Genomic DNA, 18360 nt, shown 5'->3' on the forward strand with positions numbered 1-18360 from the left:
CGTACTGTGTTTTTGATCCTTGGGGTATTTTGATTAAAAACATGACAGTCGTTGTTATGACAACGCCTTCGCACTGTTTTGAATTGCAAAATAAAACCAATGCTAGCATATGTCCCTTAATGCTTCTTTTGTCATTGCATCATCGGGCGGCGCAAAAGAAAAAGTGAGGAGGAGACCAAGTGAGAAAATTCAAGAGCGCCCGCAAACAATGAAACTTTTTTTGGATCTCGCGTGGAATGTTGCATCAATGCGAGTTTCGCAATTTGAAAGGCAATTGCGGCCGTTTGAAAAGTAGATTTAAAAAATACAGGACAACATGAAATAAGCTAACACTTGACTTTAGCTGTAAATTGGCCTCAAAGTTTTCAATCAATTTTCCGAACGCAGATGCCACTCACCATTTCTCCTCATCCGAGACGATGGTAGGTCTGAAAAAAAGCACAAAAAAAGCCATTCGTTGAGAGAATAATGACTGATTAAAAAGAAAAAGCCCACTCACCTCTTTCTTTTAAGTAGCATTTTTCCTCTCTCGTGCGCGACTGATTACGAACAAGAAAATTTGAGTTTTTGGCCGACGGAAGCGAAAACCAGCGTGACCCGAATCAATGTGGACGATGGCGTTATTTTGTTTGGCGCTCAAGCTATTGAACATATTCTAATTATAAAAAAAAAAAAGAAAAGAAAAAAATGTCAAAATGTGACCTATGTATGCAAATCTGCACTGTAGTCAATGCAAAAAAAAAGTGTCTTCAAAAGACAGAAATGTGTTCAATGTCGAGGGAAAAAAAAGCCAAGCGGAGCGCGCGCGAGGTGGGAATGCTGCCGAGCGAGGAGAAAGGCTCTATTTAAGCAGTTTTTCTCCGTCTGATGCAACACGCAAGCAAGACAGCGGAAACACGACTCCCGTGTCTTGTTGTCAACACAAAAGAGGGGCAAGGGGGCGGGCTTTCCTTGGGATTTCCCTGCGTGAGCCAATCAAACGCTCCTTGTTGTTTGAGGTGAGCGGGTGCAAGCTCAGGACAAACGTTTGATTGTCAACTGTTGATTGGGAGGAGAAAGGGGAATAGATTGACTTGGGGGGGGGGGGGGGGGGGGGGGCTACTTGTGAATTTTTTTTTTCTGTTTTGCTTTGATGCGATGATCTCATCGGCCCACCTTTGTGGACATGAGTGGGCTTCAAGGATACTTTTGAAGTAGTGCTTAAACTTTTTGGCAAATTATTTTTCAGCCAAGTACCCCTAACGGCACAAAACATTTTCAGATAAAAAAAGAAAACAAAAACAAACTTAAAACAGAGTGCTGTTCTTTCAGTATAAATCTTAAGAAAATGCAGGCATGCAAAGTTTTGCAAAGGAGTCACGATAATAGATTGCTTCATGTTCCAATTAATTTGTTTTTAATTAGAAAGGAAATATGCATTGTGCCTGTCACAGTGTTAGTAACCCCTTGTAAGTGGACCATTTTTTGACAACCACGGTTTTAAAGCTCCACTTTCATCCTTTACGTATCTATAAATTTTATAAAAGATTATTAGGGCAGGTCTATTAAATGATCATGTATCATAATTTTTTCCCCAAGAAAAAAAAGTTACATTTTCAGGTAAAGTAGGTATTTTATAATTGCCAGATTACAAAAATGCATTTTTGACAATGCAGTAGTAAAAAAAATCATACATTTTAATAAAGTCATGTTTTCAAACTTCAAAATTTGTTTTTCTTCTTCTTCCGAGATTAAAGTTGCAATTTTTATGAGTAAAGGTGTCTGTTGTTGCGGGAAAAGTACAAGATGATTTCTACATTTTGGCTTGTAACAAACCCTAACCTATCAAAACGTTAAAAACATGAAATACTTGGCAACAAAGACCACTTCACGTGCCCGAGTGAAAATATGCCTTCAACCTCACAAAATGTTTTTTTTTTTTTTGCTAAGAGTGCTTTGCAAGTGGTGAGCAGCCAGTTTTCCCTCCCACTGGCCGCATGCCAACTCCAGAGCCTTTCTGCCAGCGTGGCACTGCACGCGGCTGGCTCACTCCATGTTCAACTGTTGAGTTGAATGCTCTGAAATCCGCTGTTAAACGCATCTCATAATCCACGTCATGTGACTCACTTATGGCGGAGCAAAAGTTTGGAGGGATTAAGTCTGGATTTTCGTTTTTGGCTTTGTGCTCTTGTTTGTTTTAAAGACTACAAAAATGAAAACAGGTTTCATACAGTACAAGATAATAGTCTTTGCCAAATGAGTCCATACAAGTGTATCCCCCCCAACCCTTTTTTTTAATTTTATATTGAATTTTCGAGTGCCGTAATTCTCAAATGGGGGTAAGAGCGCCCCCGGTGACAGATGAGATTCATTTCATGCCGTGATAGGAACAGGTCAATTTTCTTCGAAAACAAAGCGCGAATGAATCGGAACATGAGCCAATTTATTGCTAAATTGTGTCTTTGTGACTCCTTTGCAAAATATTCCATGCTTTTATTTTGTAAAATTTTATATGGACGCGCATTGTCCATTGTCAGTAGTGACGCAAATTTCCGCCAGACAAGCCAGAAATAAATCAGATGGTACCCAATCTAACTTCTGATGCGCTAGAGGACAAACAAGGGCAGATGTGGAACGCAGAATCTCAGATATTTTATCGTCAATTTTCTATTCTTCTAATTTCTACTTCCGTATGGTAAAATGTCTGAAAGTATCGACATCCGCTGCAAGCACCGATACCTTGAAATAAGCCTGGTATCCGCATCGTTACCTGTTGTCGGTACTCACTCATCCATGCAAAAAAATAAAATAAAATAACACATAATGCTTGCAGATATTGTCTCGGATCGATATTGGTATCGGACAGCATGCTGGGCTGCAATATTAGCATCAGAAGTGAAAAATCGGGACGCCGTTATTATTCCGCTCTGCTTTTATAAAGTGAAATATTAAGCAGTGCTATTAATTACTACTATATTTTTATGCAAATTGCAACATTTTGTGTGCGTGTCTGGGGGGGGGGCACTCACTGCGTTTCGGACATCTTGTCCAGCAGATTCTCGGCCACAGACTTCTCCTTCATCTCCATGGGGATGCGGTCAGTGGGATAGTGGTTCTCCACGTCTATGAGCTCCGCCTCGTTGGGCGTCATCCCCATCTTGCGTTTTTTGCGAAAGTCCTCCAGCTGCTTGGCCACCTCGGCCGCCTGCTCCAACTGGACCTCGTAGGCGAAGCGTCTTTGGACGTCTTCCGACAGCATGTCCGGCCGCGTCCGATCTAAGCGGGGTGAGCAGGTTGAGTGCGTGATAAATAAATATCTGAATAAATAAACCAAGGTGCAAAATCGAGCGCTGCTTACCCAGTTCAGTGGCTATGACCGGAGGTACCGTGACTCTGAGGATCTGCAATGACACCGCACGTGCAATGACGCACCATGACCACAAGGGGTCTCTTCAACACCAGAAATAACTCCGGAGTTTTCGCTAGGTGAGTGTTGAAGTCCAATCAGGAAAAAAATGGGAGGTTAAAAGAGAACACCGAGCAGGCTTTCTCAAGATCTAAACAGGAAGTAGACGGGTGTCATCGAGGAAACGGAAGAGAATGTAGAGTGTACCCGTACATGCACACAACTAACGCTATTTGCATTGCACGTTTTGAATGAAAAATGGACCTTTTATGCCTGACATACATATATACCCTAAAACAAACAAAACTGATTTTGGAGAGTGCTTTGATGAAGCAAACTAGCACCATATGCTGTGTAATTAAGCAAAATAAAAGGAGTGGGCATGATGTCATGCATCATCACATCCTCAGCCGTTCTTGAACAGATCCATTCAGTACTCAATAATTAGCAACGATAAATCATAATTTGTTTGTTTATCTAATCTAGTGGGTCTCAAATGGAGGCAGAATATCCCAGAGGGCACTTTAAGGGGTAAGTGAGATTTTTAGCGGGGTTTTTAGCAAATCTAATTTCATGCTTTTTAAAGTTGTGACAGGAACAGTACATTTTCTTTTCAAACTAAGAGAAAGGTAATTGGAACATGAAGCAGAATATTGCTAGTGTGACTTCTTTGAAAAACATTGTATTGCTTATTTGTTTTGTTTTAGACAGATGCACATTTGTCTTGAGACTTCAGTTTTTAATTTTTTTTTTTTTTTTTAATTAGTGGATTTTGGAAAATTATGATTTTAAACTGAACTGGTCTGAAATAGCTTTGAAATTTAGATTTTTTATAGTAACTTTATTAAATAATTAATTTTATTTATATATATAGTGCCTTGTTATATTTATGGAATATGACTTATCATCAAAAAAAAAAAAAAAATCCTGACAGGGGCTGCCGTTTTGCCAATTGCTGTCGTCTGAAGATGACATCACAGTTGTGCAAGTAAAATCCAATCATGGCTCAGCTTGTGAACGTCACATGACTCAACTCAGAAAACAGATGAGTTGTGATTGGTCGTTGCTTGCGACATCATTTTCTGATGACAATGACAAAATGGCCGCCCAGCGAGACGGACAAAAACTGGTGGATTTTGGTCCTCGCATATCCGACGTGTGCTTCCGCTTTTGCTACTTACGGCGCCCTTGTCCAAAAAGGTGTTGTGGAACTCCACAAACTGCTTCTTGGTTTCTTTGGCATTGAGGTTCTTCAAGAGGTCAGCATGGAGGTAACAAAGCTGAGAGGGCGTACACACACACACACACACACACACACACACGATGAGGGTTTGCGTGGCACGCGGAAGGACAGACAGCGCAAAATAAACACGAGTCACGATGACAAAGCCTTGGAGGGAACGTTAGCTGCCGTGAGAAAGGGGAAGCGCTGCGCTCGGAGGAGTGCTCGGGCGGGTCAGCTCAGACGCGACGTCCCTCGTCACTTTTGAGCCTTCCTCGCCAAGTCGCAAATGAGCGCACGGCGTATTTCTGCTCCAACGCGCAGATAACGGCGTCGCTACGGCAACGGCCGCTGTTTGCTATCATCCGCCCGCAGACATTGAAGAGTTAACTGTCGTCAGTCAGTACATGTGGAAATACTATTTGAAATTGGCGGTAATGTTTGCTAGGGCAGAATCTGTGGCAAAATGATTGAAAACATCAGTTATTACATTGGTCGTAAAAAACATTTTTAAAAAAGATTATTTTATTAAGCAATTAGGTCGTGATTTGTTTTATTGCTTAATTGTTTGATCAGGTAACAAAAAAAGTTTCAATTCTCATCCCTTTAGTCAAAGTCAAGACATTTTACATTGACAATGCAATAATAATAATAATAATAATAAAATGCAGTTACAGGTTTGGTCTGTACTATGTAAGAGAAATAAGGATATAATAAGGAGTATAGTTGGTAAAATATATTAAAAAAAACAACAACTGCAAGGCTCATTAAAAAAAAAAAAAAAAATTGGTTGCAAAATGTGAAAAAGCGTGTGCGCGTCTCACCAGCGGCGCCGGGTCAAACTGGAGGATGACGTGCTGCATGAAGACCAGCAGGTGGGCGGGGCGCTCCTTCAGCATTTCGATGGTGCTGAACAAGCACTGCTCGTCCACCACATCGTTCAGATCGTTCTCAAAGTCCTCGTCCTCCGCCCCGATGATGTTCATGGCTGCGTCCGAGCGCCTGGCCCCAAACGCGCCCTGCTGAAAAACAAACTAAATTGTCGTATCCGTCTCTTCTCTCTGCAATTCGGTTGCAAGTTTGGTGTGCAAACCGGTGTGAGCTGGAATCGAATCTGTAAAAGTTATGTCTCCAGCTGATTCAAGAGTGTACCAGTCAGAGAACACGGACAGGTATTCCATTGGTGGCATCGTTTTCAATAAAAGAAGCGGGCAGACCGAACCAAGGTCCGAGTCCATTCTTGTTCACACATAGCAATATTACTAAGAGGGATAAATTATGATGTCTCCAGCTAATTCAATTAAGAGTGTACCAGTCAGAGAACATGGAAAAGTATTCCACTGGTGGCATCGTTTTCAATAAAAGAAGCGAGCAGACCGAACCAATGTCCGAGTCCATCCTTGTTCACACACAGCAATATTACTAAAAGGCATTCCATTTGACTCGTTTAATAATTGTGGTCTTTCGACCACATTAGAAAACTAATGGAACATGGATGGTGCGCAATTTTGGGTATTTATGGCAAAATGAACAAGAGCTGCATCGTAAGGACAAAGAAAAACCGCTTGGAGCGCATTCAACGTTACACTGGCGCTGCGTTCACTGACCGCTCACAATGAGGGAAATGTGAAACACACTTAACCTACAAGAAATATATAACTTGGATGATGAATTTTTTTTTTAGTTTTTCTGCAGTTTTTACATTGTCGCCAAATTGTTGGTGCATGCTCTACACAATAACAGAAAATACGAGAGGGTGCATCCTATAAACAGGTGCGTCCTATGTTTGGGGAATTATGGTAATTATTAAAGTAATATTTTTGTAAAACCAAAAACATTGCTTTAGGTCCCTTGGGATGAACCTGGAAAAAAATCTCCACAAAAATTGCCCCCCAAATTAAGTCGGCGAGCTCCAAAACCGCAATGTAAAAAAATAAAAAAATTGAGCCTTGCATGCGGCATCTTTCATACTAACGTGTGAAAAATGAGCGACCATCCCGAAAGCAGAGCTGATCAAGTCCTTGTATTGCAGAATCCCTGCGACATTTTGGCTCGCGCTTGACCGCATGCCGCGCGGCCTTTTCCGTCGCTTTTGAGGCCGGGATCACGGAAAAATGGGAAACTTTCAAACTGCGTTCATAACGAGGCTCCGCGTTTCAGCCACCACGGCGGAGCTTTCAAACGGAGCAAAACGGCACGTTCGCCTGGTCCAAACACACGGCCTCTTTCATTCGGCCCGCCGGCGCGAGCCAAAGCGGCACCGCTGTAACTACATCGCGGAGGAACGAGGAAAGCCGACTCCTTACGGGAAAAAAGTGGCGTCATCGCTCCCGACTTCTTCTAAAGTCCGATGAGCTCAGGCTCGGCGCGGTTACGCGATACGCGTGGGCCGCCGCCGCCGCCGCCGCCGTCGGGCCAGACCGGCCTTCCTTTTGTGGTAAAAGGTCAAGAGAGCGCGGGTCGAGTACGCGCTTGCCTCTATGACTTCCAAGTGGTTACAGCTCATTAAGCGCTCATTGTGTTGCCGGAACACTGACTAACAAGGGAGGCTCAAAAAAAGAAAAACACACACACAGGACAGACTTTGCAATCAAAGTTGCGCAACTGTAAAAATGATTTATGCACTTAGAAATGGTGGGGAAATCATTCGGGACATTAGTTGTGAAATGAGGAAAAGCGGCCATGAATGTGAGAGCTGTAAAACAAAGCGGGGCAATCCACCAACGTTGTTACATTTCTGACGTTTGCTATGAAATTTCTAATAACGAGTAATGTATAATGGTGTCGTAAGATTTTAGCCAGGGTAGTCTTCGATACCGATTCAAAGTACCACTACCAGTTCTGATACATACAATAAAAATAAGGACGTAATTTGAAAGAAAGACCAATGTAGTATTTTTCCAAAGAATTTTACGGAATTACTGGCAATTTTCTATTGTTCTGAACAAGAAACGACGCTTTGAAATAAGGCCAGATATCAGCCCGATAGGCTATATTTTTTTCCCCCAGGACATTGTAATTGCCGAGGCCAAATTTGTAAAAGTTGAACAGATCTGGCTAGGAAATTTCTATAATAGTTGTTTTTATTGCTCAAATTTCTCATAAAATTTAGTAGGATAGGATATTGTAAATTATTCTTGAAATTTGCTGTTGGTTGTAACGTTAAACTGGTGAAATGAGCTAAATTGGAGATAGAATTTGTAAAAATGTCTTGGAAATTTCTAAATTTGGCTGTCATTTTTTCAAACCGCACAAATTTCTCATTAAAATTGAAAGAATTGTTAAAAAAAATGATGGAATTGAAAATATTTGTAAATCAATTACTGCAAACATTTATCCGAATGACCCAAACTGTGTGAAAGATTGTGAAATTGGTGGTGAATATTTGTAAAATTGGCCAGAAAATCTCTGGCGAAATTGTTTAAGAAATATGGCAAACACAGGTATCGGTGCTGATACTACCAGCCATATTTCAAGCACCTGTGAGCTATAGATCTATAGGCCTGTCTTTAAAATTCTGTCTTTTTTTCTGAAAATTTCATAACACTTGAGTCTTATTGTGTCCATTTTTTGGACGATTTCTTCCGTATGCTACCTGTAGCATTTAGGCAAAAGGCATGGCACTTTCCTGGAAGTGTGATATCTAAGTTGGCCGTGCCATTTCAAACTATGACATGATGTCAGCGTCTGGGTCAATTTCAGCTCCCTGATGTCTTCTTTTAATGCTTTCTTTGAATATCACAATTGAAAATGATGAAAACTGCAAAAAGGCGGTTGGGAAATTTCCAAGATTAACCCAAAAAGTGTAGAACTGGTCCCAACATTTGTAAAAATGGTCATAAATGTGTTGAATTGGTCGCGGCATCCGCAAAACTCTTTTTTTCTGCATTGTCCTATAATTGTCGCATAAAAATGTTGAATGGAGGCTTTGAAGTCATGCAATGAAGTGGCTGTGATTATCGGTATTCCCACAGGGACAGCATTCGTCAAATTCTATCAGCGGCAAGTCCGAATGGACTCTACTCAGCGCGCGGAAAATTTCACGAGGAAGGAAGGCGTCGACGTGTGAATGCGCCGTTCATCGGGCAGCCTGGAGAGCTGACAAAAATGTTTCGGGGTCAAGGTGAGTTCTTTGCCACAAAGCTCTTTGACTGAGCGGGTCCGGGGCGAAAAGAATGCCTTCATTCATTCACGGTCACTTGCGGTGCTATTGGGAGCCGCGCGTGTGACAAGGGTTAACCAAACCAACCCCGCCCACGCCAGCAAGGCCAAACAAGAACCACGGCCAGGCCCACGTGATGCTCTCGCACTTTACAAATACTCTGCGTCCAACTGGGCGATGTGGCCCAAAAAAATCATATCTCCATTTTCTTCAATCATTCTGCGATTTTAATGGACAAAAAAAACAAAAACACTAAAAACATTATTTCAAAGGTTTGATTTAATTAAAAAAAAACAACTGTAAAAATATTCTGAAAAAAAAGACCAGTACTGATTTAGTTTATCCTAACTGTTCATTTGTGCTTTGTTTGGCTTGATTTTAGTTTTTTGGCGCCGCCTCTGGCCGCTGTTGATATTACATTTTGTAGTGAGGAAGGACGGTGCGGCTTCAGTTGGGAGCAGAACTTGTTGTTCTCAAATCTCAAGCGTTGACCAGTCCGCGGGGATAAAAAGGTTGGCGACCACTGTTGTAAAGCACTCATCTAGCATTCTGCCAATTTTTTTTTGGATGCAAATTTAACAAAATCTCACTTTCACCATTTAGCAAATTTTCAGATCCTCGCTCTTTAAGATGTCAAATTAATACAATGAATTAATTTTATTACACAACCCTAACTCTGTGAAGAGCACAAAACGCACGCAACTTTTTAGTCGCAGGACGAGACACATATGGCGACCAACTGAAAAGCTGGAGTCGGCCGTGGAGGTTAATGGCTAGCAAGTAGGGGAACGTCAGGTGAACCTAGATTCGTTAGCTTAGCATCCTTAGCCTCTTGAAGCGTTTCTAAGAGGCTATGGGTGCTCTCCCGCCCGACACATTCCAGCTCTTGCTAAGTGTCAGGTGGCATCAATCTAATGATAGCCATCAAGCGTATGGGCTTCTGTGTGTGTACGTGTGTGTGTGTGTGTGTGTGTGTGTGTGTGTGTGTGTGTGTGTGTGTGTGTGAGTTAAGATTCGACACATGTGGGCGGGCGTCATTCCGACGTGATTGTGTGTGTGAGCGTGTGTGGTTGCCTTTGGTTTTAGCGACACGGTGGCGACCTGATTGCGGCTTTTACCGTCTAGTACTTGTGGGGACCTTTCCGGTGGACCCCAAAAGATCAGACCACTTTTTGAAGGTAGAATTGGATTTCGGTTGAGGTTAGGGTAAAGGCTAGGAAATTAGTTGTGATGGTTAAAGTTAGGGGCTAGGAAACGCATTGTCAATGGGATGTCCCCGCTACAATAGAAAACCCCCCTTGCGTTTGCGTGGGTGTGTGTGAGTGAGACAACTGGTCTTTACAACAGCATTCCTCCGTCCTCCAGGCCGCGTTCCAACACTACTTAGGAAGCAATAGGCTACACAAACTCATTTGACATCTTGAAGGTTCAACAAACTCTTACGACTCTGTGAAATATGTATTTATAATATTGATACAAATTGACTTCCTGAAAGTGTAATGTGCCAGGTGCAGCGGTGCCTTGAGATATGAGTAGGCCCCGAACAACGCAGAGAAAAAAGACAGATAAATTGAAGAAAATACGCACAGTGCATGACTCAAACAGTATTTTTTTGCGTCTAATTAATGACGTTATAAGTACATTATTCTAAACTGGTTACCAGACTACAAAGTGAAGCAAATATGAGTTTTTTTTAAAGATATGCGCAGTCACATGAGTTTTTTTAAGATATGAGCAGTTACATACAGTACAGTATCTCGGTCGACAACAAACAGCAGACGGATGGACAAATCTTTTGCCATGCCCCAAATAAAGGGCATGACTGAAGTCTGGGAAAACTCACTGTGGGATGGAATGAGCTAATCGATTAACTTGGACAGTTCTAAAAAACAAACTACGTTATTTCGTTTGGTATGGTTTTTGACAGATCTAGAGTGGTATTTTCCTTTTCCAAACAACTATATATTTTTGTGTTTCCCAACAATAACGAGCCAAGGTAACGCCTCGTGAAAAATGGCCATTCCTCTTGGCCCAAGTCAAAACGGCGCCCGCGGCCGCATTCCGAGTCGGAGCACCTGTGCCGTGGACTCGTCAGGTCATGGCTCTCCTCTTACAGAACCCGCGCTCACAATGGAGCCCGCTTCCTGTCCTCTTGCGCTCAACCGGGGCGGCGGCCCAAAAATAGAGCGGCGGTCACGGCAAGCCGCCGCGTACTCTCCGCGCTCATCCGGCTCATTAGCCGCCGGTGGGGGGATTCCCGGCAGCCCCCCTCCCGACACGTACACAAGGGAGCGCTGGAAGGTGGTGAGCATACAGACAGGAAGTGGGTGTAATTTCCTGAGGAAGCTATCAGAGCCATTTCCTCCCAGCGCCATCAGATGGACGAAAGCGAAAGCCAGACACAAGGAATGGAAGGAGGGACAAAAAAGGGGTAAGACGAGAGAAATACGACACGGGGAAGCCGCGCAGGAAGTTGACGCGGCAACAAAACCTGCTGACGAACAAAAGAAGAAGAGCGTGCGGCCTCGGGCGGCAACACTGACACAGAAAAGAAAAAAAAAAGAAACCTCAACACAGGGGTGTCTAAACTTTTGCAAGATAGACTGATTTTAAAAATAAAGCAATCCCTTGTTCATCACGTATAAAAAAAATATCAACAAAATACAGATTATTATTGTTTATTCTAAGTAGTGGTTGGTTTACGATCAGGAACTAAGAAGGGGGAATTATGACAGTAAAATATTTACATACATTTCTTGCAGGTTTAGGGGAAGTTGAGATATGGGAATAAAAATGTCTTTAAAATGGTCATTGGAGGATTTCATGTATTGAAATACTGGTGGTATCGGGAGTTGGTATCAGTGATTACTCAAGGATTGAATGCTGGTATCTGTCTGTAATACAGTGGTATCGAACCCCATTTTATATATGTATTTATATATATGTTTACATTTCCAAATTATTCTGGAAACATAGTTTATGGTGCATTTATACATTAAAATAATAATTTAGGAATTACAGTATAAACTTTTTTTCATGGGGGCAGCAATAGCATGCAAACTTTTTTTTTTTTTTTTACTGCCGTCCAGGACCTTTAGTGCATTTCTTCTAGCTTTTGGGACCCGTAGACTAAACAGAGAGAGGGAGGAAAGCAAGGGTGGGGGGGCTGCGCAGACCAGGACACACACACACACACACACACACACACACACATACACACACACATGTACATGGCCACACACACACAAATACAAAAATAACCAGGCAGAGAAGGACAAGTGTGGGAAAAAAACACGCCGAAAAAAAGCATCACCTGAGAATTTTCCTTTTTTTGAAGGGAGCACGCGAACATTGTCCTGCGCTCACTAAAGGCTCCCACCCGGGGAACAAATGCTTTTTGGCCGCAACTGGCAGAGGTGACGTAAGCTAACACCTCAGTGAAAACACACTGCTGCCTGTGTGTGTGTAGTGTCTTTATGTTCAGCGTTGTGTCCCACAGCCACCATTACATAAGAGCAGTAGGCACGCTTGGCGCACATGTAAGGTACAGTCGTGCCTTGAGATATGAGCTGCCATTTGGCCATTTTTTTGCCTTGGCTTGTGAGTGCACAGGGCAGCAGTTAGCAACTACAGTTATGCCCATACAATATTGAGATTGGATATCAGGCCCAAACACAAAATAGTGTTGGCTTGTCAACGATACATTCAAAATCTCCGATATTAGCGTACAGTACCGTATTTTCCGCACTATAATGCGCATCGGATTATTAGGCGCAAATTCAATGAATGGCCAACTCTAATATTTCAGACACATAGAATAGAAGCTACAGTCGTGGATGGGGTCGTGTTATACTGTGCTAAAGGGAATGTCAACAAAACAATAAGTCAGCTGAATGTTATTAGTATGTTATCAGAAATGAAGATGATTCGTGGACAGAACTACCAGTAGAATGGGAAAAATATTTCTTGAATACAAAATAATAGCGGAATGTGGCGGAGAAGTTTGAAAATAATCGGAGGGAGAAACAAGTGTATTTTCTCTCTGTGTTTGTGTCTGCTCTCACAGTTAGTGCCGCGCAAGCGAGGGAGACGTTGCTGTCACGGCACAAAACACCATGGCCAAATACCGTACCTTTCCCCGTCCTTCCCACCTCAAATGTAACAGATTGAAAATATTGCCGCTCCGGTATGACAGCACGTATGAAAGCACGCCTGTTGTGTGATGTCACGGTGTCCTCAGTCCTCCGGACTGTTTTAGGCCATTAGGTGTTTGCGCACAGGTCGCAAATATTTGGACATCGGCTTTCACCCCCAAAAAAATAAAAAATTAGCATTTTGTTTCGCAATTTGTTTCGTTTTCTACAGATGCGCTTTGTCATTAAAGGCGGCAATTTTCCGGCAGATGAGTCAGACATAAAACAGCTGTTAGACCATTTATCTTGTGGAAATACAATTGTAGTGCCAAAGTTTTAATAAATCAGACATGTATGGCGCGGCACTCTGTTTCAAGTATTTTTTTGTTGCATCTAGACTTGCTTTGCACTCATTAGGGGGCGCTTAGCTGGAAAAAAAATGTCATGGGGTACGTTCTTGAAAAAAGGAGCGCTGCACTACAAAATGACATTGGAGCTGGATTCTTCCATTTTGAAACGCAAAGGCTGGAAACAAAGAAGCACACAGGCAAAGTGACGGGCAATTTTAAAGTAACTTGGAAAAAGTGAGGGGCAACACAAAACATCTTTCACATGTGCAGCTGTTTCCTGTCTGCTGCGCCGCGAGGGTTCTGCTCTGGCTCACTGAACACGGTAGCTGCTGCTGCACGGGCCCTCGTTTGCCCAAAAAGCCTGACTGGAAGTTCTGTGGCTACGTGCTTTTGCCACAAGTTTTGTGTATAACCTTAGAACGTGTTTGACAAAAAAGGCAGAACTATTAGAAATGCGGCAGACTGATTTTTAGAGAGAAAAAAAAACAAAACACGAATGGGGAACTACGGTAGTTCAGCATCAAATGAATATTTGGCACGGTTAGCGACCCGTCATTTGCCTTTGGTGAAAGTGCTAGTTCTTAGCAGGCTAGTTTATTTGTCTCGACAGACGATTCGCATCGCGCAGCTTGTTGCTGAGATGTATAAAAGCCGTGCAAGCTAGCTTAGCTGCTGGACAAAGACACAATGGCTTTTTAAAAAAAAAAGTTGTTTAGAGCTGGTCAGTGCGCAGTAGCATCTTGTTGCTTGGTAATCCCATGGGGAAAAAAAACCCTTTGAGGAATAAAACAAAACGATCTTAAATTCACGTTGGCCGAGATCATTCCGCCCATATCTTGAAAAACTATTGGCCCACTAAAAGATAAGCTTTTTCTGGACAGTTTTGACACTACTTAACGATGTCCTGAATGCTATCCCGTTTTCCACAAATTCCTATACAAGAGTATAAAAGTCATTTCCTTGTGCCAACAACACGCACGCCACTACAGGCAGACACCCCCGGGGGAGGGATAACCCGCTTCTGAATACAGCCCCCCCCCCCCCCCCCCCCCCCCCCGAAACGCCAGCAGCGTCCGTTTGTCCAAGCGTCTGTCCGCGTGCGTGACCGGCGGCACACAAAGGGCAAAGTTATCCCAGAAATCTGAGCGCCGCTCGCTCTGACGGCCGGCAAACAACAAAGCGCCGCTTTGGCCGTTTCTCTTTCCACATCGCTCGCTTGCATCCAGGATTCTGAACGCCGGTTAGCCATTTTCTCGTCTTGGTCTTCCATCCAGACCATAACGCACTCTTCTGCAACTCCCTGATCATCGACCCCTCCCACATGGAGGTCATTGACTCTATGGAAACATTTGATAGGCCAGGAGCCATCGACTGGCATGGATTGGCGCTTCCCGAGCTCTAACTGCTTCCGTGTGTGTGTGTGTGTGTGGAGCGCTAATTGCCGAGGCCAAACACACACACGCACAAACCACTATAGGACATTGAGTCGTTTATTTATAAGTCTGCCGTGTGTCTGGATTTCATTTGCTTTTACATAGCGCCCGTGTCGAACACTGGAAGTGGTTTTAGCCGGCAAGGACGCTATGAGGCTACGCTAACCTCACGACAATCTGAACAATTTCATACCAAGTTGTGTTCAGGGGAAGATTTGTTGATATTTTGATAGATGGCTTCTATTTTCTGGTCCATGCTTATTTACATCAGTGCTTCTCACCCTTTTATTCAATGATGTAACCCACACGTGAAATATTAAAACCCTAACCCTAAATAAAAGATCAGTGGCATCCATTTTGAGATATAGTATATATATATATATATATATATATATATATATATATATATATATATATATATATATATATATATATATATATAGCAAAACAAAACAATATTTTTTAGGTTTTTGGTTGCAATTTGATTTAAATAATTCAGTTTATATATTTAATTGAGGCAATTATATTCTTTAAACAGTCTATTTTTAATTGTCCATTAATAAAGTTTGACTGACTTATCTGTTTTTTTTGTCATTCCCTTTAGCGCAGCTCCATCTAGCCACTAGATTCTAGTGGGTGCATAACACAAGCCCAGCCATTACTGTAGCTACAAGCTTCTATTCTATGCGCCTTACAATGTGTTACTGTATGTCTTAAATATGAAACCAGTTTTAAAATAGGCCATTCATTGGCGGTGCGCCTTATAATCCAGTGCGCCATAAAGGGCGGGAACATAAGTTTCTTTCAGTTGTAATTGATTTGCTCTTAATTCGAAGAGAATAATGTCCTGTTCCTAAACACATTCAACAACCAAAAGTTAGATTTGTGATACTTGTAAAAGCCCTGTTAAAATCTCAGATGCCCCCCCCCCCCCGGTTCCCCTGCGCACCCCAATTTGCGAATCACTGGTCTCCATAAATGATCCAGTACAAAGCCAAAAACCCACAAAAAAGCAGATTGATCAAATGACCAATTTTATCTGACTATAATACTTTAAATTACAAGAATTAAATAAATGCTATCAGCCAGAGAATACTTCTACCTAAAATCTGAGAATTGAGAATGATACTATAAGCTTGTCTGCTAACGGCCCCATCCAGATCGGTGGCCATTACGCGTCTGCAGTTTATTCTAACAGCGACGTGCGTTTTACGACGGCGCGGAGGAAGCGAAGTGCGTCGAAAGCGGCAACATTCCTTTAAAAGGAAGCAAAGGTGGCCGTTGAGCCGTGCACAAGCCTGCACTTGTTCAGCCGCCGGGCCCCCTTGCTCCAACTAGTTGGCACGCTCGCCACACCCGTCCCCCCCATTGGTGGGCCGACGGGGGCCATGCACCCCCATTCAAAATAAACATTTTTTTAATTAAAAAAAACAAAAACAAGCATTTTTCTGTTGTGAAACACTAACATTGATTAATTTATCGCTAAGGCGATGTCAAGTAAATACAAAAACATAACGGTGTGATAGATAGATAGATAGATAGATAGATAGATAGATAGATAGATAGATAGATAGATAGATAGATAGATAGATAGATAGATAGATAGATAGATAGATAGATAGATAGATAGATAGATAGATACTGTAGATACTGTAGATACTGTAGATAGTGAGAGAGAGAGGCCCATTTATTTGATACAAAAGCAGAAACGGAGTCGGGAATGAACTGAGATTTTGGCTGTACAATTGATATCATCTGATAGTTTTTGGTTTTAAACCGAAATCCGATATATTTTTTTTTTAACAAAACCAGCTGATAGACACAGACATTAACAAAAGAAAAGAAATGTTATCTATCTTTTACGACACAACATCAAAATAGCTAATGGGAGAACATCCTAGTAGTTGTCGTGGGAAGCTAACGCAAAGCTAGTGTGTTGAAACGATAATGTCTAAATTGGAAATATTATCTTGCGATTTGTGCAAATTGAGCATGTAGTGCGGCGCTGCCGGGTCTCCGTACCGGCGAATCCTCAAAGTCAGGTGACTCGGACTTAGGCGCAAAAAATTGTGATGGGGACACCTCTGACCTTCACCAAAATGTACTTTGACAGCAATCGAAAATGGCACTGACAAACAAAATGGCGTCCAAGCAGGCGTAGCGTAAATGTTGTACAAGGTAATACTTGCTAGCGCTTGTGGGAGAAAGGGGGTCGTTCAATAGAGACGATAGAGTATGCTAGCGCTAAAAATATTGGGCAAAACACGTACCGACTGCAGGCTATTATTTCTAATTGCATTTCATTTGCTCTACTTGAAGGCTGAAGTTTGGAGCCCAGTCCGAAAGTCGACAGCACACACAGGGAAACAAAAGCGGCCAAATGCGCCATGATTGAGTAAAGCCTGCACTGACTAACTGCTTATTGAGGCCAATTGTGAGCTCGCTGCTCTTTCCTAAGAGGGCGCACACAAACACAAAGCAAACATCCGCAATCAATACTATGCAGACACTCATGATTGATCTCGTCTGCATCTTTAACTAGGCTACTCATGGCCGACATTTTGCTTCTCAATGAACATGATTAGCCGATGTTTATGAGAAGTTGCGCTTCAAAGTTTTTCGACAAAAGTTCCCTTGAAGTTTTGCTATTACTTAATAGAATTGCAAGGTAGGCATGATGCAATTTTAGCAGTATTTTTTTTTGGATTGATTGCAAAGTGCTGATGCATCAAATTTGCTAAATTATCCTGTTATTATTTAATAATGGGTTCCGATTTTCAAATACTTGTTTTTAAAATCTTTGCATTGTTTTGGAATCGCATCTTGAACTGTTAAAAAAACAAAAACGAACAAAAAAAACAGGGCCGTGTACAATGCTTTGGTGGGCCGCTTATGGCCCGCTAGTTGCAGATTTCCTACCCTTTGTCATATGCCACAGTGGGCCAGGTGATTATGGCTCGTCACAGAATACTGTACAATGGTCATACCTAGTGTAAACTTTGCAATCGAATAAATTCAATTTGCAAGCATTTAAGAACGATCGCATAGTGCTGTTTTGTGGTATATTTAGGCTCCTGTTGTTTTTTTTAAACGCTTTTTGTTCGATGTATCAGGACCAATTGTCGAAATTGACACCGAGGGGTGAACGTCAAAAAGAACAACAAGCAACAAGTAATCTTTAGCAGCCGCCGGTCCAAAAGTCTACAAACAATTTAAAATCCCGATGATTTTTCTGACACGTAAATGCAACACTTCATTTGACGATTGATCGCAACATCAACGATCTTCCGAACACACAAACGCCCCCTTGCAAAAATTCCCACGCGTGACAAAGCACAACATTTCCTACTTTGCCGATTGAAAAGCGTTATTTAAACGCTGCGGTATATATTTTGTTGATTTTATGCAATAAAATACAAGCGGCAGTGTAGTCCGGCGAGAGCCATGGTCGGCGCAGCGTTACCGTGCTGAGGGATTTGTCGGAAAAAAAGTAAAAATCACCTTTTGGACACCTTTCTGTGCATTTTTTGAAAAACGTCGAACAAGCAGCGCGCCGGCGATGATGTTAGAAAGCTCTACTCACCGGCAAAGTGGGAGAAAACGTCCGTCCGAGCGTCTAAATTAAGGTTTCGTGTGGGGGAAAAAAGTTGTCGTGTGTCATCAAGTGAAGTAAAG

General features: G+C 42.2%; 1 protein-coding gene across 2 annotated transcripts in view; it reads right to left on the reverse strand.

Moving 5' to 3' along the window:
• arhgef1 (Rho guanine nucleotide exchange factor 1) overlaps positions 1-18360 on the reverse strand; it is a 32840-nt gene extending 14480 nt beyond the window's left edge. For both annotated transcript variants that reach the window (XM_088410830.1, XM_088410829.1), the window contains exons 1-6: positions 18269-18360; positions 5432-5629; positions 4567-4665; positions 3338-3380; positions 3009-3255; positions 399-428 (exon numbers count right to left, since the gene is read on the reverse strand). In XM_088410830.1, coding sequence (XP_088266956.1) covers positions 399-428; positions 3009-3255; positions 3338-3380; positions 4567-4665; positions 5432-5593 — 581 coding nt within the window. In that variant the 5' untranslated portion in view covers positions 5594-5629; positions 18269-18360. The remainder of the gene's footprint in view (positions 1-398; positions 429-3008; positions 3256-3337; positions 3381-4566; positions 4666-5431; positions 5630-18268) is intronic.

This window comes from Hippichthys cyanospilos, chromosome 3 (genome assembly GCF_059441005.1).
Source record: "Hippichthys cyanospilos isolate Australia breed blue-spotted pipefish chromosome 3, RoL_Hcya_1.0, whole genome shotgun sequence".
Classification (NCBI taxonomy): Eukaryota; Metazoa; Chordata; class Actinopteri; order Syngnathiformes; family Syngnathidae; genus Hippichthys; species Hippichthys cyanospilos.